Here is a 27,850-nt window from a genome sequence, read left to right as displayed (position 1 = left end):
TTTCTAGGTCTGGGTTACCTCACTCAAAATAATGTTTTCTAGCTCCATCCATTTTCCTGCAAAATTTAAGATACCATTTTTTTTCTTCTGTGTGGTACTCTATTGTGTAAATGTACCACATTTTCCTCTTCCATTCTTCACTCAAGGGGTATTTAGGTTGTTTCCAGGTTCTGGCTATGATAAACAAAGCTTCTATGAACATAGTTGAGCACATTTCCTTATGGTACGATTGCACATCCTTTGGATATATACCCAAAAGTGGTATTACTAAGTCTTGAGGAAAATTGTTTCCTAATTTTCTGAGAAATCACCACACTGACATCCAAAGGGGTTGTACCAGCTTGCATTCCCACCAGCAAGCAGAAGTGTTCCTTTTTCCTCACAACCTCTCCAGCATAAGTTGTCATCAGTGTTTTTGATCTTGGCCATTCTTACAGCTGTAAGGTGGAATCTCAGAGTTGTTTTGATTTGCATTTCTCTGATGACTAAAGATGTTGAACATTTTCTTAAGTGTCTTTCAGCCATTTTAGATTCCTTTGTTGAGAATTCTCTGTTTATGTCTGTACTCCATTTTTTTTATTGGATTATTTGTTCTTTTGACAACCAATTTCTTGAGTTCTTTGTGTATTTTGGAGATCAGACCTCTGTCTGATGTGGGGTTAGTGAAGATCTTTTCCTATTCTGTAGTTTATCGTTTTGTCTTGTTGACTGTGTCCTTTGCTTTACAGAAGCTTTTCAGTTTCAGGAGGTCCCATTTATTAATTGTTTCTCTCAGTGTCTGTGCTTCTGGGGTTATATTTAGGAAGTGGTCTGCTGTGCCAACACATTCAAGTGTACTTCCCACGTTTTCTTCTATAAGGTTCAGTGTGGCTGGCTTTATGTTGAGGTCTTTGATCCATTTGTATTTGTTTTGTGCATGGTGATAGATATGGGTCTATTTTCATTCTTCTATATGTTGACATCCAGTTATGCCAGCACCACTTGTTAAATATGTTTTCTTTTTTTCATTGGATATTTTTTTGCTTCTTTTTCAAAAATCAGGTGTTCGAAGGTGTGTGGATTAATATCCGGGCCTTCTATTCAGTTCCATTGGTCCTCTTGTCTGTTTTATGCCAGCCAATATAGTTTTAATCATTGTACTTTGGATCTGTGCCAGTGTGTAATGCAAGTCTCAACTCTGCATTCCTTATCTTGAATGGTTGCTACTCAGTAACATGCATATTTGATTTTGTCTTAGTCAGGGTTACTATTGCTGTGATGTCATGAATCACCATGACCAGAAGCAAGCTGGGGAGAAAGGGTTTATTTGGCTTACCCTTCTACATCACAGTTTATCATCTGGAAGTCAGGACAGGAACTCAAATAGGGCAGGGAGCTAGAAGCGGGGATTGATGCAGAGGCTATGGAGGAGTGCTGCTCACTGGCTTGCTCCTCATGGCTTGCTCAGCCTGCTTTCTTAGAGAACCCAGGGCCACCAGCTTGGGGGTGGCACCACCCATAATGTGCTGGGCCCTCCTGCATCAATCACTAATTAAGAATATGCCCCATAGGCTTGCTTGATCTCATGGAGGTATTCTCTCAACTGAGGTTGAAGTTCCCTACTCTCTGGTGACTTTAGCTTGTGTCAAATTGCCATAAAACTCTCCAGGACAGTTACTTTCTTCACTGCTGTGACAAAATCCTTGACAGAAACTACTTAAGGAAGGACCTAGGTGTGGTGATGAGCACCTTTTATCCCAGCATGCTAGAGGCAGGGACGGAAGGATCTCTAAGTTCAAGGCCAGCCCAAGCCTCTGTGGAAAAACTGTCTCTAAAAGGGGGGGGCTATTTTGGGTCACAGTTTAAAGATACTGTCCAGTCCATCCTGGCAAGGAAGCCATTGTGGCAGGAATGTGAGGCAGCTGGCCATGTAGTGTCCCCAAGTCAGGAAGAAAAGAACAATAGATGTTGATACTCAGTTCATGCTGTTCCTTTTATTCAGCCCAGGGCCCCAGCCCTTGGCATGGTGCTGCCCACAGTCAGGCTGGGTCTTACCAACTCAGTTTTCCTAGTCTAGATACGCTTTCATAGATAGGTCCAGAGATCTGTTTCTTAGATGATTCCATATCCTGTCTTGATAGATGGTGGTTGACGGAGTGACCTTGACTTAGATCCCAACTCGAAAATCTTTCTGTGTAATGGTCATAGACTTATGTGTATCCTTAAAACTACTGTCTGAAAAAATAAATTCCTGTCTGATGCTATTATAATTCAGTTGTGGGTTTTTCTCACCTGGTTTGGTAAAAAAGGAATATCTTTATGTAATTCTTTTGCAAGAGATGTCCCATACAACTCAGTTAAAATGTATCTGTTGCACCCTTTTCACAGCAAAGGCAATCTTTTAAAATACATTTATTTAAGCCAGGCAGTGGTGGCGCACGCCTTTAATCCCAGCACTTGGGAGGCAGGGGCAAGCGGATCTCTGTGAGTTCGAGACCAGCCTGGTCTACAAGAGCTAGTTCCAGGACAGGCTCCAAAGCCACAGAGAAACCCTGTCTCGAAAAACCAAAACCAAAACAAAACATCTATTTAGGGCTGGAGAGATGGCTCAGTGGTTAAGAATGGTGGCTGCTCTTTCAGAGGACCCAGGTTCGATTCCCAGCATCTACATGGAGATTCACAACTGCCCATAACTCCAGTTCCAGGAGATCTGCTACCATCTCCATGTGGTACACAGATATTCATGCAGGCAAAACATCCACACATATAAAATAAACAATAGTTTAAAAAATACATTTATTTAGTGTGTGTGTGCACGCATGCACATGAGTGAGCATGCTACAGCTCTCATGGGGGTCAGGGAACAACTTGTGGGAGTTGGTTCTTTCTTTCCATCATGTGGAATCCCAAGGGATCAAACTCCCGTGATAAGACTTGACAGTTTCTTCCTGCCGAGCGATCTTTAGTGGTTTGGTAAACAGCCTTAAATATAGGTCCCCCATTTTCTTAATGCTGGAGCCCCTTAGGTGTAGGGGCATTTCATTTGGATTTTAGTAAATAAAGCTTGCCAGAAAAGTAAAACAGCCACACTGGCCAGCCTTTGATGACACACATCTTTAATCCCAGTGGCCACACGAGTTTGCCATAGAAACCAGGCGGTAGTGGTGCACGCTCTTAATCCCAGAGCTAGAGAGGAATATAAAACAGGAGGGGACAGCTCTCACACACAGTCTCATTCTGAGGTTTTCGGGAGGCAGGATCACTATTTTTGGACCAAGGTTGAGGTTTAGAGCCAGTGGCTTGTTGCTTTTCTTTTCTGGTCTTCAGGTTAAACCCCAATATGTGTCTCTAAGATTTTATTAATTGTGCTTCACTTAGGACTTACTGACTTTTTTCTTCTATTGTTTTTTAAAATTTATTTGTATATATAAACCTGAATGTATGTGTGTGTGTGTGTGTGTGTGTGTTACATGGCTTTAAGATGTAAGTATTCCCATTATCATACAGGCATCTTGGGCAGATATGGGCAGTGTAGCACACACAGAATTCCCTGGTCACATACCCGTGTCATGTGCCCCTTGCCCTGGTGTGCTGCTCATAGCATATTAACTACGTCACCTACTGAATTTGGTTTTCTGGCTTTTGATGTTTAAAAAAACCTGTAAATGTACGTTAGTGTGCATGCTGTGTGTACGCAGGTGTCAGAGAGGGTGTCAGGTACCCAGGAGCTAGTTAGTACACAGGTGTTTGTGAGCCGCCCCACGTGGTTGCTGGAAACTGAATCCAGGTCCTCTGGAAGAGCAGTAAATATTCTTAACTACTCAGTCATCGCCCCAGCTCTGGCCCTTGATTTTTAATCTCTGCTTTTTCTAGCATTATTAGAAAGGAAGAAGAGAAATAAAAGGTTTCGAGCATCGTTGAGTTTATCTCCCTCCCACAACTTTTTCTGGTGTGGGCGGAGACAGGGCCTAATGGACGGTGACCGGGAGTAATGACAACGGATGGAACTGTGCCCTGTCCGTCTCTCATGAGTTGTTGGGAAGTGCTGCCTCAGAGTTGTGTTAATTGAATTCCAGCCTAATTGACTGTTATCTCTATCCATTGACTAGGTTTGCCGTGGCTTTCACAGAGGCAATGAAGGACACAGCGCAGATGCAGTGGGTACGTGTTCTTCTGGATTCTCTCTGGTAGGGCTTGGGGACTGTCTAGACCATGGTGGGATGGCACAGTTGTGTGATACCCTTAAAAAGTTTAGTGATGTTTCAAAGTGTTTTCTTTAATTAATTTTTTGAGAGTTTTGTACAATGTAGGAATTTTTTTAATTAAAGTTTGTATATATGTATATATACACAATGTATATATATATATATACATTTTTTTCCTGCATTCTACATACTTGTCTGGTGCCTGGGCCTCCTGGGGCTGGAATTACAGAAAGCTGTAAGCCATTGTATCAGTACTGGGAATCGAACCCAGGTCCTCTGCAGGAACTGTCTGTGTTCTTAGCCAGTGAACCATCTCTCCAGCCCCATACAGTGTTATTGAGCATGTTCACCTCCCCCAACTCCTCCTCCCAGATCTGTCTTCCTTCCATACCCACACAACTTTGTGTTCTCTTTTGTTTCGTAAAACCCTTGAGTCCAGTTGATTCTACATATACTCTTTCATATGGGACATACCCTGAAGTGTCGTCAACCACCTAGGGGCCACATGCATAAAGAAAACTGTCTCTTCCTTTCCGAGGAGCCACCAGTTGCCAAAAGCTCCTCAGCTAAGGATGAGACTTTGTGCCTTCTTCCCCCTCCATTCTGAGATTATTTTTAAACTTATTTATCTTTATTTTATGTGCATTAAATTTTGCTTGCATGCATGTTTATGCGAGGTTATCAGATCCCCTAGAACTGGAGTTACAGACAGTTGTGAGCTGCCATTTGGGTGCTGGGAATTAAACCCGGCCCCTCTGGAAGAGCAGGCAGTGCTCTTAACCACTGAGCCATCTCTCCAGCTCCCATGCTGAGACCTTGTCTGGCTTTAGCTTGCATGGGTCTTACACACACTGTCTCAGCTGCTGTGAGCTAACATAGGCAACTGCCCTGTTGTGTAAGAAAACATTGTTTTCTCGCAGTCACCCACTGCCTCTGGCTCTTACAGCCTTCCCACCCCCTTTTCTGCAGTGATGCCTGAGCCTTGGGAAGAGGGAATGGGATCTAGCTGTGCCATTCAGGGTTGAATATTCCGCAGTCTCTCATTCTCTGCCCCATGACCATTTGTGGGGCTCCGTGTTAATCACCATCTACAGCAAAAAAGATGTTTCTTTCATGAGAACTGAGAGATGCACTAGTGTATGGGTATAACAATGCTCCACTATGTATATTAGGCTGGTCTGGAATTTACAGAGAGCACCTGCCTCTGCCTCCCAAGTGCTGGGATTAAAAGCATGTACAGCCGGGTGGTGATGGCCCACGCCTTTAATCCCAGCACTCGGGAGGCAGAGGCAGGCAGATCTCTGGGAGTTCGAGGCCAGCCTGGTCTACAAGAGCTAGTTCCGGGACTGGCACCAAAGCTACAAAGAAACCCTGTCTCGAAAAACCCAAAATAAATAAATAAATAAATAAATAAATAAAAGCATGTACAAACACACCTGCCTCAGATCTGTATAAGCTACAGAATATATGTATATACATATGCTACCAAGTATATATAAACACTACCCTGGGGCAGCCAGATCTAAGCTTGGACAGTCCTTTGCCAAGACTAGTAGGCATTTGAACAAACAAACAAACAAGCATTGAGGGGCTAGAGAGATAGCTCAGTGGTTAAGAGCACTTACTACACCTCCCAAAAACCCAGGTTTTGTTCCCAGTACCCACATGGCAGCTCACAACCATCTTTAACTCCAGTTCCAGATGATCTAATGCCCTCTTTTGACAGGCTTCAAGCATGCGTGTACTACAAATATACACACACAGGCAAAACACTCAGGCACATAAAATAAAATAAAAAGTGTAAAGCAAATCTTTTTAAATTAAAAAAAAAGAGGACCGCAAAGATGGCTCAGCAATTAAGAGCATGTATTGCTCTCACAGAGGACCTGAGGTCAGGTCCAACACCAAGTAGCTCACAGCTGCCTGTATGTCCAGTTCTAGGAGATCTGATGCCCTCTTCTGGCCTCCATGGGCACCTACACCCATGTGCACATACACTTTCATATGTACATATAATTAAAAATAAATCTTAAAAATTAAAAAAAAATTAAGGAAGGAAAGCACTTGTGGTAGCTTAGATGGCTTTGTCCCGGATGAGGATGTAGGAGGTCCTGAGATAAGCCTAATAAAAGATGATATTAACTTGTTTTCATAGCTTTGAGGCTGGGATAGTTATTAAATTTGAAAGTGAAGTTGTCTTTAATACACATTTTGTACAGGATTGGTGGGTGGGTTTTCTAATAAAGTTCAGCTCAGTACCTTTATTTGATTTGAATTTTTTTTCAAATACAAATATGTATAACTAATATAAAGGTTTCTTGCTCAGCTGTGTTTATGGAATTCTTTTCGATTTTGGAGGAGAGATTTTGATTCATGTACCATGAATGGTGATAATGTGTTTTGAGCAGCGCAGTCTTAATCTTCCCGGAGGAGAAACCAGCTTTGATTTTTAATTTTATGTTCTCTGTTTTGGAAGCGGGCTTGACTCAGGCTGTAGCCTTGTTAATCTTGCCTAATTATTACCAAAGTGTGATCAAATATCAGTAATCCTAGATTAGAAAGATTACAGGACCTCCTCTAGTGCTTTGTGGTTTTTGTCCTTCTCTTCTTCCTTCTCCTCTTTCTTTTTTTGCCTCCCTTTTCTTTCCTGAAGTATGGGCTCACCATGTAGCCCTGGGTAGCCTGGAACTTACTATGTAAAACACACTGGCCTTGAACTCGGAGATGGGCCTCTCTCTGCCTCTGGGATTAGAAGTTTTGAAGATACTACCATACCACCATGCCTGGCACTGTGGGGCTTCAAAAGAGAGACTATGGAGGCTGCAGAGATGGCTCAGTGGTTAAGAGCACTAGCTGCTCTTGCAGAAGACACAGGTTCAATTCCCATGTGGCAGTTTACAACTGTCTACCTCCTGTCCCAGGAGATCTGATGCCCTCTTCTGGCCTCTTGGAGCACTGCAGGCACATGGTTTTTCTCCCCCACCCCCCTCCTTACACTTTTAAGAAGGAGATAATTGTATGTGCACAGAAATAATGTATTTAAATGTGGTTTTAAGCAAAGAAGCCAGTTCAAAGCTTAGGCATGCATTCTCTCCACCTTTATTTCTAGAAAGGTAATTAAGTTGGGTGTAGTGACATGCTGATCCCAGCACAATCTTGCGGTGATTCTCATGAGAAATATACTTCCTAATAAAAGCGCAAAAAGTCAAGATGACCCTTTCAGTTCCCCTTTCTACCCAAAATTAATTAAGCTGGCAACTGAATTCTGTGATGGGAAGAAATGGCCGTGCCTAGAGACTTGTGAATGTGTCTGTTCACTCACCTACCAGGGCTATTTCTCTGGGATCTAATGAACGCCTGAGTTGCTTTGTGTGATAGTTTAAGAGGAATGGGGGAGAGTATTAAAATTCCACTTTAATAAATGGGAGAACTTAATACTTGATTTGACTAATTATTTGATAGGAAAAGCCAGCGTCCTTTTAGGTACACGCTCTGAAATAAGTGAGTCTCCGTAAGAGACCCATTTCATAAACTAAAAGGGAAAAGAGAGCGGGGAGGGGGAGGAGATGTGGAGGGTGGGGCTGGGCTCAGCTGTAGAGGAGGGGGCGGAGGCAGGGCTCAGTGGTACAGTGCTTGTCTCTGAGGGTGAGCACCACAAGATGAGGGAAAAGACAAAGGAAAAGAAAGACCAGACCACAGCTATAAGAAGACCTCCCGTTCTTCGGCTAATATAATAAAAAGTCTAATCTTCATAACGTTCAACTTTTCGCCAGTGGAAACTACATTAACAGTTCTTGTAGTAGATGCAGAATCTAAGGCTCAACGTTCATTTTGAAATCACAGAAATGACTCGTGACTGTAGCTTTCTTAAGAGACTGGATCTAATCGTTACGGATTGCTTAGAGGAAATCGCCACCCATACACACAGTGTCCACACGCTGTATCAGTGCAGGTCACACAGAGATCGGCACTTCTCCGGGAGGTTATTTACCCTTCTCCTACGCCTTTTCATATAAAATCTTTTGCCAAGCAGAAAATACACTGTGCAATACACTGCAGCTACAGGAGATAACCCTGTAAAATAAGGCAGGGTCTCACCATGAAAACACTCACTCCGTGGATGAGACTCGGAAGGCGTTTATAACTGGGCTTGGATGCAGTTCAGTAGGGAGCATGCTCCTTAGCACACGCCCAGCCCGGAGTTCCATCCCCGGCCCCACAAAACCTTAGTGGCGTGCCTCCGCGATGCAAATACTCAGAAGCGGAGAATCAGAATCCAAAGTCGCCCTCAGCTACCGGCTTGGCTCCAGGAGGTCCCATCTTACGCAAACAAACCAAAAGCCCGAGATGGAAATATGCGCCTGCATATGGATTCCAATATGGAGAGGCCCCGAGCCAGAAGATGAGAGGCCTGGAACCCTGGCAAAAGCTGGGCTCAGGGCATGGCACAATGTCTATGGAGACAAGTCTGGCTCAGGGGCCATGGGCAGGAAAGTCAGTCCTGAGGAAGTTGCTGCTCTGAAGCACCAAGTCCCCCAAGACCACAGCCTGCACTGTGGTTTTAGCTAGCACACCTTTGAGCTTGTTATTATTTTTGAATTTACGTGCTAGCAAGGGCTAGGGTGCCACCAGGTAACTTGCCTGTGTCCACTCTTCACTTTATTTATTTATGTTTTGTTTTATGAAAGGTATCATCTTCTTTAAATAAGAGATTTTTGTTTTGTTTTGCTTTGTTTTGAGACAGGGTCTCGCTGTAGCCCAGGCTGCCCTTGAACTCTTGAACAGAGCCATTCTCTGTTTTTAGTCTGTGAAGTGATGAAATTATAGACACAACACCACTGTGCCTACCTAAAAAGTGATAATTTGAAATACTTCCTATTTAAAGGTTTGGGATTTCACGGGATTCCCTCTGGGACACCCATATCTGCCATACAGCGTCTTGAGTAGGACAGCGGAGGCTTTGGTGGACCAGTGGTTCAAAGAGCTAAATGAAAAAGGTGGTGCTGCCAGGCGGTGGTGGCGCATGCCTTTAATCCCAGCACTCGGGAGGCAGAGGCAGGCGGATCTCTGTGAGTTCGAGACCAGCCTGGTCTACAGAGCTAGTTCCAGGACAGGCTCCAAAGCCACAGAGAAACCCTGTCTCAAAAAACAAACAAACAAAAAAAACAAAAAAAAAAAAAAAGAAAAGAAAAAGGTGGTGCTGGGCCAAACTGAAGGGAACCTCAGTGTTCTGGAATGGAAGCCGTTCGTCATCAGACCTGTGGCTGGCTCTCCATCATTCCATGGGATGTCTGCCTGAATGGACTTTATCACCACGACTTGTTCTCCAAACTGACAAATTAGTTTGAGGACCATTGTGCATACCCCTTACAATGTCAGGACCTTGCTCTGTTAGCGGTGGCGCTATGTCCTCTCATATATGTATGGGTGCACCTGTGTGTGTGTGTGTGTACATGACAGAAATGGTGACCTCTGGCTTCAGGTGTCCCTTCCTGCCTTCATCGGAATATTTAGGTTACTCTGGGCAGTGGTGGCGCACACCTTTAAACCCAGCACTTGGGAGGCAGAGGCAGGTGGATCTCTGTGAGTTCAAGGCCAGCCTGGTCTGCAGAGCAAGTTCCAGGAAAGCTAGGGCTGCTACACACGAGAAATCCTGTCTCAAACAGTAACAACAAAACAACAGCAACAACAAAGTAATATTAGGTTAAAAAATAAAAAGTTACACAGTATTGGTTTTTAGAGCTCACCTCCACAAGAGCTGTATTTCAACCACAGCTGTTGGCATCTTTGAATCCCCTCTGCCATGGGACAGAGGATTTCCTGCCCCTCTCCAGCTCCCACCTTTGTTCAAATGTGTCACTTAATGATTATTAATCCCCCCTCGTGTCTCCAGGACTTAGAGAAATGAACTCTTTGCCCTCTAGTGGCTTTGTGCCCTTTCACCAGGGAACGGCACAAAAAATAAGAAGTTGGCATCTTGTCACAAAGGGGAAGGAAGAGAAGAAAGAAGGGGAAAGATTTGAGAGAAGAAGGGAGAGGGAGAGAAGGAGGGAGGGAGCAGAAAAGGGAACCGCTGCTTCTGCCTGAGTCCTGGAGACACCGAGGACTCTGCCAGGTCTTGAGGCCAACCTGTCCTCACTGGCCACCACTTGTGCTCTTTGGGTCTCTCCCCACCACCTCCTCCCTTCCTCCCACCTCCTTCTCCCCCTTTCCTTTCCTCTCCCCATCCTCTTTTCTCTCCTCCCTCCTCCTCCTCTTCTTCCTTGGTCCTGAGGGATGGGAGATACCTTTCTCAAGTTAGGGACAAAGTACCATCGCTAAATGGCACTGTCCCACCCTCCCCTGCTTCAGCAGCCAGTGCCCTCCTGGGCCTCAGGGACTCTCCTGCTGACAGCCCCCATGAGGCTGTAGTATGACATTTCTTTCTTCATTCTTCTTAGAGATGCAAAACCCATTAGGGTGGAAGGACCTCTGTATCCCTCAGAAGCCAATGTGGGTGACTTAGAGATGTTTCCAAAAGGGTATTTAATTATCTTGATTTCTAAAAAGCATAGAATGATTGGATCATCCAATTAACTTTCCCCCCGATTCTTTCCCTTTCAAAAGCCACATGCTACTGGGAAGATCTTTGTCCAGAGTCAAGGTAAGAATTTTAATATATATATGTGTGTGTATAATTTATTAAAACGTATTTATAATACATATACAGTTTATTGCATTTATTTTACCTATTTGTGTTCATATTCATACCTCTGCACACACGTGAAAGTTAGAGGACAACTTTTGGGACTTGGTTCTCCTCTCTTTTCTTCCTTTTTTTCCCCTCTTTTTCTGTTGGTTTTTCAAAACAGGGTTTCTCATATAGCCCTGGCTGTCCTGGAGCTCACTCTATAGACCAGGCCTCCCTCCAACTCAGAGATCCACCTGCCTCAGCCTGAGTGCTGGGATTAAAGGCGTGTATCGCCACCTGACTTTGTTATTTCTTTTCACCATGTTTCACCCAAGGATTGAAATCAGGCTCAGTGGCAAGCATCTTCTACTAAGTCATCTCCCTCGGCCCCAATTTGTTCTATATTTTGAAACAATGTTGGGTGATGAGATACTATAGCTTCTGGAACAATGTTGGGTGATGAGATACTATAGCTTCTGAAACAATGTTGGGTGATGAGATACTATAGCTTCTGAAACATACTTAGAATAATTAGCAGAGAGGATAACTTTCTGTTGCTTTCTAACATTAGAATAAAAGATGGGGAAATTATAAAATATAGAGAGTAATGCACATGACTACGTTTTCCACCAGTGAGACAGACTCTACTGTCCAAGTGTGTTTTATTTCTTGTTTGCTCTTTCCTTCCTTCCTTCTTCCTTCCTTTCTTCCTTCCTTCCTTCCTTCCTTCCTTCCTTCCTTCCTTCCTTCCTTCCTTCCTTCCTTCCTTCCTTCTTTCCCTCCCTCCCTCCCTCCCTCCCTCCCTCCCTCCCTCCCTCCCTCCCTCTCTCCCTTCTTTCTGTCTGTCTGTCTGTCTGTCTGTCTGTCTCTTGTTTGCTTCTCAAGATAGTTTTTCTCTGTGTAGTCTTGGCTATCTTGAAACTGGCTCTGTAGACCAGGCTGGCTTCAAACTCACCGAGATACCCCTGCCTCTGTTTCCTGAGGGCTGAGATTAAAGACACGCAGTGCCACCAAGCCCCGTTGGTTTTTCTTTTAAGAGACTCTCTGACCCAGGTTGACCTTGACCTCCCGGTCATCCTGCCTCTATCTTTAGCTGTAATTACAGGAGCTTGTATAACACCTAAGTGAGACAAAGAATTGCCTTGTCCTGGAGGATGTGGAGGATTCTTCTGCACCAAGCCATCCTCCTTCTCTCCCAGTACCCCCGACAATGGCACAAGACTTTCTTAGCCAGCTACAGTGACCCTTAAAAAGCACTATCCTAGAGGGCAGAGTATGGAGAGAGGGTTCCAAAGACTGATTTGGGACTGATTTTTGAGTCAGGTGGGCACAGGTGTAGTGGCCGAGGCACGGAACACTGACATGTGTTGGCTCCACAGGCCCCTCCTGGCTTCATCATGTCACCCAGGATCTGGTGGGCCTCTGAGACCATAGCACTTGGTGAACTCAGAAAGGAGGTCAAAGCTGAGTGAGTGGCCAGCATGGGTTACAGGAGAGCTTGGAAATGGATGCAATCCTCCTGCCTCCCAGCCTCCCAGGTTAGAGGCATGAGCCATCGCTCTTGGCTGAAATGTTCGTTTTAACTTAATTCCATCTGAGGAAATGACAGAGTATATGTCTACGTTGATTCTTGAATTTAGGAGTTATAAATGAAGGTGAACTTGTCCATATTGGGTTTCATGGTCTAAGCTGATGAGGACAACTAGCCAGGTCTCTTCCTCAAGAGGGCACAAGATCTCCTCACAGATGGTTGTGAGCCACCATGTGGTTGCTGGGAATTGAACTCAGGACCTTTGGAAGAGAAGGCAGTGCTCTAAACCACTGAGCCATCTCTCCAACCACCATATATGGGCTGCCCATGCATGCTTCAGAAAAAAAAATGAAGGTGAACCTTTACCCAGTTTTTTGTTTGTTTGTTTATTTGTAGTAAGAAGTCACTAGTTAGTTTCCGGCTGTTCAGCCCCAAAATAATCACACAGATACCATATTATTTGCAATACTGTTTGGCCAATAGTTTAAGCCTATTTCTGGCTAGCTCATATTTTAAATTAATGCATCTCCATTAATCTGTGTATCGCCACGAGGCTGTGGCTTACTGGGTAAAGTTCTGGTGTCTGTCTCCGGCAGGGCTACATGTCTTCTCTCTGATTCTGCCTTCTTTCTTCCAGCATTCTGTTTAGTTTTCCCCATCTAGCTCTGCTCTACCCTATCACAGGCCCCAGGCAGCTTCTTTATTAATCAGCGGTATTCACAGCATACAGAGGGGAATCCCATATAACTTTTTAGTTTTGGCTTTTGGGTTTTCAAGACAGGGTTTCCCTATATAACAGCCCTAGCTGTCCTGGAACTTGCTTTGTAGGCCAGGCTGACTTGAACTCACAGAGATCCGCCTGCCTCTGCTTCCTGAGTGCTAGGATTAAAGGCATGCACTACCGCACTAAGTGCTAATGTTTTTTTTTTATATTTTTATGGTTTATTTAACTTTATTTCATGTGCATTGGTGTGAAGTGTCAGATCTTAGAGTTACAGACAGTTGTGAGCTGCCATGTGGGTGCTGGGAATTGAACCCGGGTCCTCTGGAAGAGCAGTCAGTGCTCTTAACCACTGAGCCATCTCTCCAGCCCCCTAAGTGCTAATGTTTTAGAAGACTTTCCCAAGTCTCTTTAAAGAGTTCAAGGTCTGTACCACCCAGAGGGAGATGTTGGTTCAGCAGGATGGTGCAGCCATCCACAGGTGCACCCAATTTCTGTGCCGAGGGGCTCATGAAACTCCATTGTAGTGCTTGGGAGGTTGAATGGGTTTATAAGAACCAGAACTTCACTTCTTTTTCTTTTATATTCCTTCCACCAGGAATTGCAACGATACCAAATGTCAACTTTAACTGGAACACCTTCCTCCAACAATCAGGTAAGGCATGGCTCCCTTTCTGGGACTTTGCCAGAAGCATCCCTGCCATCTGCCCTTAGGGCCCTGTTCGAACTATCTTGCTGGACCCCCTGCTTTTCTTGTTCTATAACGCTTAGATCTTCAGTAATGGGGGTGATGTGACCTCCTTTCTTTATGCTTTCACTGGATGTTTTCTTAGGAGACATTCCTAACAGCTGGTTTCTGTGTGGGATGGTACACTTAATCGGAGCTCCACGCATCTCGCAAGACTGTCACCTGGCAGGATGGCATCAGGACACAGCCTGATGGTGGAGTGGGGGAAGGGCTTTTTCCAGCCTGTGTGAAATTCAGAGAAACTTAACCACTTCGGCTCCTACTTGTGGTGTGAAATGAGCTCAGCCATGATGTGTGAACAAAACTTTATTGTGCCAAGTCTTTTAAATTCAGGCTGTCCATACATGAGGCCTGCTGTATACATTTTTTTTTAAGCATCAAAACTTCCAATTAGATTGCCACCCCAGTTATTCTGGGTCCTGAGGGATAGAAAAGTAAAGCTGTCTCTTGGCATGAGATTCAAATACAAGAATTCCTTTGTCTTAAGCCAACATCTTTTCCCAGAGATGACCATGCCGTGTGGGGCGTGGTCACTCAGATGTGGGCACTTGGGTATGTGTGATGGTCACTCAGATGTGTGCACTTGGGTATGTGTGATGGTCACTCAGATGTATGCACTTGGGTATGTGAGATGGTCACTCAGATGTGTGCACTTGGGTATGTGAGATGGTCACTCAGATGTGTGCACTTGGGTATGTATGATGGTCACTCAGATGTGTGCACTTGGGTATGTGTGATGGTCACTCAGATGTATGCACTTGGGTATGTGAGATGGTCACTCAGATGTGTGCACTTGGGTATGTGAGATGGTCACTCAGATGTGTGCACTTGGGTATGTATGATGGTCATTCAGATGTGTGCACTTGGGTATGTGAGATGGTCACTCAGATGTGTGCACTTGGGTATGTGAGATGGTCACTCAGATGTGTACACTTGGGTATGTGTGATGGATATGTGAGATGGTCACTCAGATGTGTGCACTTGGGTATGTGTGATGGATATGTGAGATGGTCACTCAGATGTGTGCACTTGGGTATGTGTGATGGATATGTGAGATGGTCACTCAGATGTGTGCACTTGGGTATGTGTGATGGATATGTGAGATGGTCACTCAGATGTGTGCACTTGGGTATGTGTGATGGATATGTGAGATGGTCACTCAGATGTGTGCACTTGGGTATGTGTGAAGGCCAGAGTGCAACCTCAGGTCATCCTTAGGAGCCATCCACCTTGTTGTTAGAGACAGTATCTCTCACTGACCTAGAGCTCCTCCAGTAGTGCAGGATGACTGGCCAGTGAGTCCCAGGAATCCTCCTGCCTCCATCTCCCCAGCACTGGGATTAAAAGTGCACATCCATATGCCTGGCACCTTGTTTTTTAAAAAAGGGTTCTGGGGATGGAACACAGGAAGGTCCTCATTTGCAAGTTCATTCTTTACTGACTGAACCATCTCCCCAGCCCTATATTTAGTAACGTTTACAGGGTTTAAGCTGTGGGGTCCTGGAGGGGAAAGCTGAAGTTATAGGCTTTACTACAAACTTCCAAGACTCAAAATTTGAAACCAGCTCCCCATCTGCAGCTGATATAAGGACGCTCCAATCCCATTTCCTCTCCAAAAGCGTCACCTAAAACCACCACAGATTGCACGTCAGCCTTAGTTTCTCTTGAAAAGAAAAATCCCAAGCATTTTATTAGAAAAAATTTCTGTAGCACGTTCATCAATCCCCATGACAGCAGTGTGGCTGTTCTCGGCGTTACAAATGAACCCCTGAGACCCCATTGCTTCTTCATGTCAGCATGTAGGTACAATTCTTCAGGACGGGGGGGGCAGGCTTTAAATTGCCTGCCTTAAGGTTATTTCAGCTTCGATATATTATAGGACACCACGGAGGCGTAACTGAGACCCATAATTCCCGAACTCCAAACGGCATTTCATCAAACCCCCTAGTCTCAGGGCTGATGGTTGGGCTTGCAGTTGAGTGAGCAACAGAACAGGCAGGAGTTTTCAAACACTCCACTGGAGGCATTTTTCCCATAGGCTGACTTGGCTGCTGTCCCATCTCAATGTGAACAGTTAGAAATCCTGTCTGTTTGGAATCAATGGGTTCAAGGAAACTCTGGCTGTGGCTGTGGTAGCTGATTGTAGGAGGAATACAGTAAATCAGAGGAGCCATTAGAATTCTTCTGTGGGCTTTACAATCAGGTGTGAGTCCCCATTTGTACAATTGACTGTCTCTTTTGAGTTTGGTCTTGGGGGATGACTGGTCTATTAGCCCTGCTCTGTCTCACTGGGATTCTGGAGTTTGTGTTGTAGTAACAAGAGCAGCGGGGCTATGTCCCCGGCACCCCGGCCGCCTGGCTAGCTTATGCCCCGAAATAATTACACGGACACTGTATTCTTTTAAGCACTGCTTGGCCCATTTCTATCTAGCCTCTTCTAGGCTAATTCTCACACCTGGACTAGCCCATTTCTAATAAAGTATGTAGCATCGAGGTGTGCTTACCGGGAAGATTCTAACCTACGTCCATCCTGGGTCTGAGCTTCATGCGTCTGCCTCAGAGACCAGAGCTATCACCTCTGTCCGGAAGAGGGGATCATGGTGTCTCTGAGCTCACTTCCTCTTCCTCCCAGCATTCTGTTCTGTCTACTCCTCCCACCTATCAGGGCCAAGCAGTTTCTTTATTGCTTAACCAATGAAATCAACAGATTGATATATGACACTCCCACATCATTGTGTGACCCGAGATCGTGCCCTACTTCTTCTTTGTGCCTCAGACGATGAGAACAGAAGATGTAGAGGATTTGGATTGGCTCTTAGTGACCAAATGCCCTCTAAGTTCTTTTAGTTGTTTGGGTATGGAACTAGCTCTTGTAGCCAGGCTGGCCTCGAACTCAGAGGTTCACCTGTCTCTGCCTCTCGAGTGCTGGGATTAAAGGCGTGCGCCTCCACCGCCTGTGTGCCACCATGGTTCATTCTCCTCCCATCATCCCTCCAACCCTGTTTGTTTTTCTACGCGATGGAGACCCTAACATCCTAAAGCCCACTCCCCGTCCATTTCCAAGAAAACTCAATTGGTTTTGCTATGGGATGATGGTGCTACTGGATCTCCATTCTTTATGCGGCCGTGAATCAAGATACTTTTTCTAAAATCTACACTTCCGTCAGCATACCGCCTTTCTCACACTTACAGTTGAGGGATAGGAGAGGTGCCAAGGCAGGGTACCGTGGCCCGCACCCATAATCTCACCCCTCCCGAAGCAAGGGCAGGAGGTTCCTCAAAACTCAAGCCTAGCCTGGGCTAGACAGCTCATTCCAGACTGGCTAGGGCTACGCCAGATCCTGCCTTGAGAAACAAAGCCAATGACGGAAGAAGTGTTGACATGGGGGACAGGAAGCCGCAGCAACTGGCATTTGGCTCTCCCAGCTGTTCTCACGTGGCATCAGACAGCCCCGGCTTTCGTCTGTCACTGGAAATGAATTCTAGACCACTGAGAAGAAGAAGAAAAAAAGGGCGTATTTTGTTTCAAAGCTAAAAATACCATTCCGTTGGCTCCTGAGCTATGTTAAATACACGCACACCTGCGTACATGCCAGGGCTGGGTTCACACCTGCCCTCTGCCTAACCCAGTGTGGGAGGACGTGAGCAGGCTGGAGCCACAGCTCCAACGTAAACAGCAAACAAAAGTCATTCGAGCTTTAGGTAGCACCTGCTTTCCCCGAGCCTCGGCAGGCCCATCTCTTTCTGTTTCCTTTTAAAAGCTAAGGACAAACCACAACACTTTCCCTTAAAGCCACCAAGAGCTGGAGGGTGCCCGCCAGGTCACTCACTAGACCAGTGGCTCCCAACCTTCCTAATGCTGCAACCTTTTAAGACAGTTCCTCATACTGTGGTGATCTCCCAACCTTAAAATTGTTTCTGATCATACTTTATAACTGTCATTTTTGCTACTGTAATTAGTTGTAATGTAAATACTTTTGGAGATAGAGGCTTGCCAAAGGGGTCGTGACCCACAAGTTGAGAACCTCCACACTAGACAGAGTTCACTTGCAAGAGTGCTGGACTCCAGTCCTTGGTTCTATGGTTCCGTTTTTTTTTTTTTTGAGTGTTCATCTGTCTGAAAATGAGCTTTCTCTTTGCGGGCAGGACATGCCAGGTTCGTCTCTGAATTTTCTTTCTTTCTTCCTCCCTTCCCCTCCCCCCTTTTTATTTCCAGAAGAAGAGCAGGCATGGAATGCCCTCGTCTGTCATTCTCTAATTTAGTTTCCTGAATTCTCATTACATTTAATCTCCAGCCCAGGAAAAAGATTTGAGAGGCACAACGGATATAGGATTAACTCCGGCTCCCTCCAGGGTCTTCTGGGGCAGGAGGCTCAAAATCAATTTAGAGAGTTGGGGGGTGTGCACTTTGCTGAATAGCAAACATCAAGGCACCTTGCCCGTAGTCAGTCTGAAGTATACATTTTTTTATTTTATTTATTTTCATTTAAATAACTTATTTTTGAGACAGGGTCTTATATAGCCCAGGATGGCCTTACATTGATTGCTAGGAGTGCTAACCTTGTGGGTAAGCATTGTCATACCTGGTTTAAACCCTGCCGGTGAGTGGGTGCAGGGCTTTCTCCAAGCTAGATAAACTCCTACTAATTGTTCTGTAGTCCCATCTATTAGGTTGCTGAGGCAGCTGAAAGAGACAGGAGCCAGAAGAAGACAGGATTCTAATCTTTCAATGGACAGGACTGTGTTTATTGGTGCACCCAGCTGGGGGCAGACTCCTTCCGGAAGGGGACAAAGGGCAGAAAAAATTGCATGGCATAGCTCACATTCCCTTCCTGAAGTCCCTGCCTCCCAGACTTGCCTGCTCAGGTGACACTGGCTCTCCCAACAGATGGTTAAGCAAGGTCCAGCAAGATGATCTGTGGCCTTGTAGGAACGCTGTTTCAAGGACGAGGAATTCTATCATCATCCACCTGAAGTCTGAAGTGTGTGTGTGTGTGTGTACTTTTAAGTTTCTTAAAATTGATTTTTATTTATGTGTGTACGTATTCTTTGTGTGAATATGGTACCATGTGCATGCCTGGTGCCTGCAGAGGCTAGAGGAGAGCATCAGATCCACTGGAAGTGGAGTTTCAAGTGGTTGTCAGCTGCTATATGGGCGGTGGGAACTGACCCCGTGTCCTCCGTAGGAGCATCCATTTCCCTTCACCACTGGGGTCTCTCCGGCCCCCCGCAGTATGTTCGTCATTGTAAGCAAGCACTGCACGGGACACACAGGCATCATGGGTTCTCAGCTGCAATGCGGTGCATATCTTCCTATAACTTACAGTCAGCATCCTGTGGAAATCAGGGATGAGGTTCACGGTCCAGCTTCTTCCCAGGGCTGTTGTTCCAAGCCATCCAGGTCCCAGACGGTACAAGGCTAGGTTTCCCCACGACCTCTCAGCTGGGCCAAGGGGTGTTCAAGCAGTTCTTCTGAGCAGGTGACCCATGTGAGTGTCCTCAGCACCTGTGTCACACAGGTGTTTACCAGGTGCCAGGTCTCCCCAAACAATTATGTGAGCTCCCAGAAAGTCATCTTGGTGCAGCGTTTGGCATACCTATTTATAATTTTCTCCTAATTCAGTGAGACCACTTTCCCATCCTGGGGGTCCTCATGGCTCTCCCACTGGCTGCCTTTCCTTCTTCTTCCTCCCATGGATTTGAACACATCTCTCCATCAAGGGTGTGAGCAAATTGGAGTCATGTTTCACTCTGGAGCTGGATGACTTGTCCTGTTGAATATATAAACTCCTGTTTTGTACACATGCTGTATGTGCATCTGTGGCAGTGTGGTGCATGTAGGTCGTGTGTGTGTGTGAATACACAGGTCCTGTGTGTTGGACTGAGACCTCTCCTTTAGCTAGGAAGCCTCCCCCTTGTTTTTCTCATGTACAGAATTATATTTCCTTTGAAATTAATAAGCACATTTTTGGAAGGCACTTTTGATCTCTGGCTTCAAGCAGACTTTCAGTCTGAGGCTCAGGCACACATTAGCAGCTCTACACTGGGAATCAAGGCTTGGGCTACCTTCTCATCCTGACCCTTCCTCCCCTTAGATTTTATTAAGGAAGATAGCTTATCATTTATTAAAGGCAATCGCTTGACTCCTGACCTTGGATTCCGGTGCCTGAATTCCAATTCTCCGACCTTGCGTCCACACTCTCTCCGTAGTTTCTGGCTCAGACTTTAGTCAAACGTGCACTCACTAAGGCTTATCTGCTAAGATTAGTTAGGAAATTCAGAGCATGGGGGGGGGACATAAAACCCTCAGCATAACTTAGTGATATTGAATTGTAATTCAATTCTAGTAACTTTTTAGACAATATATTAATTATGCATAAAATGTATGTATGCATATGACATTTTTTAATATTTATTTATTTATTATGTATACAATATTCTGTCTGTATGCCTGAAGGCCAGAAGAGGGCGCCAGACCTCTTTACAGATGGTTGTGAGCCACCATGTGGTTGCTGGGAATTGAACTCAGGACCTTTGGAAGAGCAGGCAATGCTCTTAACCACTGAGCCATCTCTCCAGCCCCTGCATATGACATTATACATTATGATATTTTGATACATAATGTTTTATTATTTATTTATTTTGTTTTTTTGAGACGGTGTAACAGCTCTGGCTGTCCTGGAACTTGCTTTGTAGACCAGACCGGCCTCGAACTCACGGAGCTCCACCTGCCTCTGTCTCTCCAATGCTGGAATTAAAGGCATGAGCCACCACTCCCTCGCCATGTTTTTTTTTTTTAAGATTTTATTTTGTTTTTATTTATGCATGTAAATCTGTGTGTGGATACATTCAGTTGGGTGGAATGCTTGAGAAGGGCAGCAGGGGGCATCAGCTCCTCTGGAGCTGGAGTTGCAGACCCTAACAAGTGGCCTCATGAGCGCTAAATTAAACTTGGGTCTTCTGCAAGAACTATAAGCACTTAACCATCATGCCATCTCTCCGGCCCCAACATATGAAGTTTCTTGATCATATTCCTTCTTTCTGAATTTTCCTTCTTTCATATGTTCATTCTTTCTTCATTTCTCTCTCTCTCTCTCTCTCTCTCTCTCTCTCTCTCTCTCTCTCTCTCTCTCTCTCTCCATGCTGGTTCTTGAACTCGATGTATAGCCTACACTGACCTCAAACTTGACATTATCCTTCTGGTTTTGGCTACTTCTTACTAGTATTGAAGGCATGTGCCATCTCACCTGGCTTAGAATGCGTGTGTGTGTGTGTGTGTGTGTGTGTAAGTGTGGGGTGAGTGTGAGTGTAGTGCTGTCATCAAAAGGTTCTCAGGTGTGCAAGGCAAGCATACTACCCCTGAGCTGCCTGCCCAGCCCGCAGAATCGCTTTTAACGCTTTTCTAAGACAGGGCTCGGAGTCTTCCCTGTTGGGGTGAGTCTGTCCAGAGTCATTCTCGTTATTCTCTTTGCTGACCATGTCCCTCCTGCACTGAGCTACATGTATGACACATACACCATTTTCATTCTCAAGACTCAGGTGAGTTCAGAAAGTGGTTTGCACGAAATGGAAATCGCCAAATGCCCATCCTCGGGAAGACAGCCTTGCACGTGTGTGGTTTGATGGCCAATTACAAAGGCTACAAACCCTGATATTTTAGACCAGCTTTTTATGCTGAGTCTATTAATAGTTGCTAGCAAATCAATTATCTACCAGTTGCCATAAAACACCTCAACATCTCCTGGTCTCAACGATGGCCCTTCCTCATGATTTTCGTGGATGTGGACTGTTGTGGTCTGTGTCTCAGCTGGGCAGCCTCTGTCTGCTCCGGGCCCATCAGTGCTGTCCCCTCCTTGCTCACACGTGTCTGATACCCAGTGTCTCTTCTGGGCTGGGACCTCACTCTACCAAAATGAGTCTCTTTATCAAGTCTTTTTCCCCCCATAAAAGTGGTATGGCCAGATGACCAGGGATTGATAAGGCCTCTCACAGCCAAGGTTCAAAGGTCACATATGGACATATTCCTGCATTTTGTTGGCCAGGAAGGATCACACCTTATCTACAGGTCAGGGGTGAGGAAGTCAGCCTCACTTGTCATGAGAAGCACCAAGAGTGGTGCTCACTGCTGGTCCTACATCACAGATTTGGCACTCCTAGGCCTTCTTTGTATTAGTATTATTATTGCTGCTGTTGTTGTTATTCTTGAGTGGCTCTTTTGCCCTTATGTATGTCTATGCACTACATTCATGCAGTACCTATGGAGGCCAGAAGGGGGCACCAGAGCACCACATCCCCTTGAAGTGAAGTTACAGATGGTTGTGAGCTTTGTGAGCTACCATGTGGGTGCTGGGAACTGGACCTGGGTCCTCTGCAAGAGCAATCAGTGCTCTTAACTGCTGAGTCATCTCCCCAGCTCCTTTCCCTCTCTGTTTTTTTTCAAAGTTATACAGATAGCTCCATTGGTAGAGTGCTTGTCTAACATGCAGGAAGGTCTGGGGTTGATCCCAGCATAAACTGGGCGTGGTGGTATATGGCTGTAGTCCTAAACTTAAGAGGTGGAATCAGGAGGATCAGAAGTTCAAGGTCCTCCTCAGCTACATAACAAGCTTGTGGCCTGCCGGGACTATTATAGGAGACACTATCTCATACTCTACACATGAGAAACAAAACAGAAACAAACGAGAAAGAAAAAAAAAAGAAGCTTCTCTACAAACATACGTCTACTTTTAGAACGGTTGCAGTTTTCTGAGGTATAGCTGACAAATCCAACTGGCACATACAGAACAAAACAACAGGACGACAAGACGGATGTGTGTGTTTCCTATCCCCGGGGACATATGCTCATACCTAGCGTGCATCTGTGAATTCGTGAGTATGCTCACCCAGAAGCCACTTTTCTAGCTGCGTCAAGGAACTCACACTTTTCTCAACTAGAACTGTGCCCACGTTCTTCCTGGGACTGCTCACCCCTATCACTCGTGGCTGGGGCAGCTCTCCCAGGCCCCATCCCTCCCTCTCTAGGGCAGAGACCTTGCATTTTCACAGGCAGAGTGAAACTCGGGTTTATCTATGCTTGGAGAAGCTCATGTGTGGCGAGGCAGTCAGAGGACATGCAAGGGGTCAGAAGGCCAATGTGGGGACCTCTGGTCTACAGGCCACAGTGATGTCACTACTGCAGCATAGCTGTACCCCCCACCCCCACTGAAGTGGCCCCTGCTCTTATGTTGCAGAGATTGACCAAAATGCAGATAACCTGTATGTGTTCCTGGTAATATGTGGACTCAGGCCCGTGAAGGACCCTCTGTACTTGGTAGACGCGTTCTCAGGTATGTGGTCCAGTGTTTCCCTTCCTTGTCGTGTGGATTTGTGGATAGAGATATGCCTTGCTTGGTCTTGTGTTCTTTCTGGATGGCCCCAGCTGGCCATGAGTGCCCAGTCCTCCTGCTTGAGATTCCTAAGTGAATTGCTGGTATTACACCACGAGCCATCTTGTCTGGTGGGACCACTTTTCTTTCTTTTCCTTTTTTTCCCCTCTTTGCACATAAGCAGAACTATTTCTAGATCATCACTTTGGAAACAGCCAGAAGGGTAATTTATTGGATAACTACTTCTGTGTAGACTTGTAACTTCAGGTATGAAGGATGGCGGAAAAATTGGAAATAATTATAAAGCTAAAAGATTTGTTTAAAATTCTACCACTATTTTAAAGATATATAAAAATAAAGATCCCCTTATTTTTCTGTGTGTGTGTGTGTATGATGTGTGTGCAGTGCCTGTGGATACCAGCAGAGGGCCGTGGGACTGCCCCACCCCAGAACTGGAGTTCTGCCCCACCCCAGTTGTGAGCTGCCATGTGGGTGTTAGGAACCAAATGTGGATCCTCTACAAGAGTAGCAAATGTTTTTAACCGCTGAGCCATTGCTTCGGCTCCCAAAGAAGCAAATTTTACATAAAAGCATATAATACTACATGTGGGCATTCTAACCAAGTGAAATCAATCCTGGTTAGCATGGGTGAATGCTTAATGACCTAAGAGCACAAAGCATGCTGTGGAGAAATTTGTAGTTAAGCTGAATTGTTTTCTCAGCTGTGACTTGAAGCCACATCAGGTCCTTTATTCAAAGTCTTTTTCCTTCTTTCTTTTTCTTCCCAAGAATGGCATCAAGAAGAGCCCAATGTTTACATGATGATTGTAGGTCCTGAGGTGAGTCCGTGTGTCATGAATTCCTAGCTGGTGGCTGCTTTTTCCTACTGATTTTGTTTTCTTATTTGTGTGTGTGTGTGTTTGTGTGTGAGCGTGCGTGTGCATGCATGTGTGTGAGTTCAGTTCCTACTGGGGCCAACAGAGGGCATTGTATCCCCTAGACCTGGATTCAAAAGCATTTGCTTGTCAGGTGCCCAGTGTGGGTGCTCAGAATGGAACTCAGGTTCTCCGTAAGGGCAGTGCACCCTCTCACTGCGGAGTCAGCTCTCCAGTCTCTCTTCTACTGACTTATAATACATTTTCTAAAACTAGTGTATACTCCTCTTCTATATACCCAGGCATTTTTTTCTCTTTAGGTAACTTTTCTCTTTAAGTTTGCCTTTTTATCATATTTTACTGTTTAATATGGCAAGTGCCGGGGTGGCCATGCATCTACAGCATGCATGTAGAGGTCAGAGAGCAGCCGTGGGGAGTCTTTCTTCCATGTGGGTCCCAGGGATTGAACCCAGGTGTCAGGCTTGGTAGTAAGCACCTCTATTGCTGAGCTATCTCCTTGGCCCATAATTTGCATTAAAAAAAAAAAAGAAAACCATAGGGTGGAATGATGACTCAGCCATTAGAAGCACTGGCTGCTCTTCCCGAGGACCTGGGTTCAGTTCCCTGCACCCACAAAGTGGCTAACGACCACCTGTAACTTCAGTTCCAAGGGGTCCAACACCCTCACAGGGCCCTTTAGGCATTGCACGCATGTGATGCAATGCATACATACATGCAAAACATGCATATGTAAAAATATTTAAAAAATGAAAATCACCTGAGTCATATCTCAGTGGTAGAACACTTGTCAAACTTGTATATGCAAGGCTCTGGACTCAGTTCCCAGAACCGTGTGTGTGTGTGTGTGTGTGTGTGTGTGTGTGTGTGTGTGAGAGAGAGAGAGAGAGAGAGAGAGAGAGAGAGAGAGAGAGAGAGAGAGAGAGAGGAGATCAGATCAAAGTTAAAGATTATAGCTGCTGTTCACCTTTATGGCCGACTTACTGTAAAGATTGCAATTACTTCAAACTAATTTACTGTTGCAAAGACTAATTAGATAATTCTTATGGGAAAACTGGTGGCTCATATAAAGAGAAACTTATTCAAAAATATATAGGCCAAACTCTATGTATGGTCCAAAGTATCTTGGAACCCTTTAACTGCTCAAACCGTGACTGTAGAACTGCTCTGGAACCCAGCTTCAGATCAAGCCACTGGCCTCTATGGACTTTCATTTGCCCCAAGCACTTTGGAAAACAAAGTATACTCCATGCTCCTAGCCCGATGGGATCTGCATGGCCATTACCACTCTGTCTTCATGTGGCTTCTGTTCCTGGATTCCCACTGTGTACCTTTCCCTCCAAACTCCTCTGCTGAAATCCTGTCTTGCAATGTACTAAGATGAAGTCTCTGGGAGGTGGCTATATTAAGGAAATGAGGAAGCCTTTGTCAATGTGATCAGTGCCCTTATTGAAGAAGCCCCGGAGAGTTGCCCTGACTTTTTCATTGCGTGTGGACGCAGCAAGAGGCCACTACCTACAAACCAGCAAGCGCAGCTCATGAAATGCTCAGCCTGCTGATGCCTTGATCCTGGCTTCTAGCCTCTGAGACTCTCTGCCACGTGTGTAGGTCCACCCAAGTTATAGTACAGCACAGCAGTAGCCAATCAGAGCTACGGCATCAATCCTCTGTGGTGCTGAGTGGGATTCTCATCTGTGCAGTGTGAGCCACCTCTTCCATCTCCTTGTTTTGTTAGGCCAGGTGGTGAGAAGCCAGCTGGGAGTGTTTGCTAACTGACACCAACAGAGAGGGTATCCACAATCCTAGGAAACCAACGTACACCAGTCCATCTTGGTGAATCAGGGAGATTATTGGTGTTACTGGCAGGCCCATGGGTGACTCAAAGGCTAGTAACCACACCAAAAACACCACCCAGTCTGGGTGATGATGATGCATCCCTGGGGCTTCCTGCCCAACTTCCAGATAGTTCCCCTGAAGAGTCTCCTCTTCCCTGGTTACAGCTTCCCTGCTTCTGAGACCTCAGGGGGCTCAGTAAGTTCTATGACTTTGTTGTGTCTTTCCTAAGCCTCCCACCTCCATCCAGGAGGAAACGGATTCTCCATAGCATCAATCAGCCGGTCTCACTTTCACTCAATGGTTTAGAAACTTGCCCCCAGAATCTAGCGACCACTTTCTACAACTTCTCAGAGCCTCGTCCATTTGTCTTATTTATTCTAGCGCCCCGTGGACCTTCCCAGCACGCACAACTGTTCTGTTTTCTTACAGCCTTTGGGAAGAATTGTATTCACCTAGAATGAGGGCAGAGATGCTATTAAAGATAACCAAGATGGGGAGGGACTGGTAAAATGGCTCCGTGGGTGAAGTGGGTGAGGGTGCTTGCTGCTAAGCCTGTTGGCTCGATTTCAGTCACAGGGATCCACTTAATGGGAGAGAAACAATTTCCAGATGTTGTACAGAGCTACGTGTGCAGCCAAATTTAAAATATACATACATACATACATATATACATACATACATGCATGCATGCACAGTCAAGGGCTAGAATCTATGCAGCCATGTCAGAGCCCTTGGTGAGAAGAGACCTTTTGTTAGTCTAGTGACCTAATACACAGTATAGCATGTGGGGTCCCACAGTCTTCAGGAGAATCCCAACACTTTAAAAGTTCAATGCCTCTTAACTGTGGCTTCCTGTTAAAATCAAAAGAAGTTACACACTTCTTACTTCAAGAGGGGAGAACCAGGGCATAGTTAGAATCAGACCAAAGCAAAACCAAACTCTAACAGTATAAGCCGTTCAGTGTCTGACATCTGGTACTCCGTCATGAACCAGGCTCCAAAGGGCTTAGACATTCCCAGCCCTCTGGTTCTGCCACCGCAGCACACACTGCCTGTCCTGCAATGCTCAGGGTAGCTTCACCCCACACCCGTCACTGTCCCCAGTGGTCACCCCATCATCTGGCATCTCCAGTATTCTGACATCACCCCTGAAACTAAAGCTTCACCCTCCCCAGTGATCTCTCCCATTGCCAACGCTCAGCTTCTCTCCTTGAGCCCCTCAGTCCTGCATGCAGAAACCCATGCAATCGAGGCTGCACCTTGACCAGTTATCTTCTTCCTGGGCTCCCTTCAGGGACTCTACCTCTGCCCCCATGGCATCAAGCCTCAGATTCTCTCCACGACCCCTTCAAGCCTGAAGCCTCCACTGCAGCTGCAGCTATCACTCCACCAATGACCTCCTGACCTTTCTGAAGGGACTCCAGCCCTGCCTGCCACAGGGTCCTCTCACCCTCTACGCCCTCAAACCAGGCCCATGTAGGGGATTTCCACACCTTACTAAGTTTTTTAAAAATTTTTTTAAAGATTTATTTCTTATGTATATAATATTTTGCCCACACGCAGGCCAGAAGACAGCACCAGATCTTCATTACAGATGGTTGTGAGCCACCATGTGGTTGCTGGGAATTGAACTCAGAACCTTTGGAAGAGGAGTCAGTGCTCTTAACCTCTGAGGCATCTCTCCAGCCCCATATACCTTACTAAGTTTGACTGCCAGCTTGAGGTGCAGCCTTCTGAACCACTGCTTCTGTGTGCCAGCCCCAAGGAAATACCTTCTAGAAGATTCCTCCTTAATGGCGCTGGTCTCTCATTAATCACAGCTTAATTTTCAGTCCCAGCAAACCAGAAACCAGGCTTGCAATTTAAAACATCACATGAAGGAACGGCCCTGATAGGGTCTCT

The 27,850-nt window shown here is 45.6% G+C and overlaps 1 protein-coding gene across 2 annotated transcripts in view; it reads left to right on the top strand.

Moving 5' to 3' along the window:
* Positions 1 to 27,850, top strand: part of Glt1d1 (glycosyltransferase 1 domain containing 1) — a 65,788-nt gene that overhangs the window by 16,957 nt on the left and 20,981 nt on the right. For both annotated transcript variants that reach the window (XM_075978072.1, XM_075978082.1), the window contains exons 4-8: positions 4,089 to 4,140; positions 10,791 to 10,827; positions 13,705 to 13,761; positions 23,085 to 23,180; positions 24,009 to 24,058. In XM_075978072.1, the coding sequence (XP_075834187.1) occupies positions 4,089 to 4,140; positions 10,791 to 10,827; positions 13,705 to 13,761; positions 23,085 to 23,180; positions 24,009 to 24,058 (292 nt within the window). The remainder of the gene's footprint in view (positions 1 to 4,088; positions 4,141 to 10,790; positions 10,828 to 13,704; positions 13,762 to 23,084; positions 23,181 to 24,008; positions 24,059 to 27,850) is intronic.

Source organism: Microtus pennsylvanicus, chromosome 1, assembly GCF_037038515.1.
Source record: "Microtus pennsylvanicus isolate mMicPen1 chromosome 1, mMicPen1.hap1, whole genome shotgun sequence".
Lineage (NCBI taxonomy): Eukaryota > Metazoa > Chordata > Mammalia > Rodentia > Cricetidae > Microtus > Microtus pennsylvanicus.
Note: the sequence above shows the minus strand (reverse complement) of the source record. Positions and strands in the feature narration are given on the sequence as shown.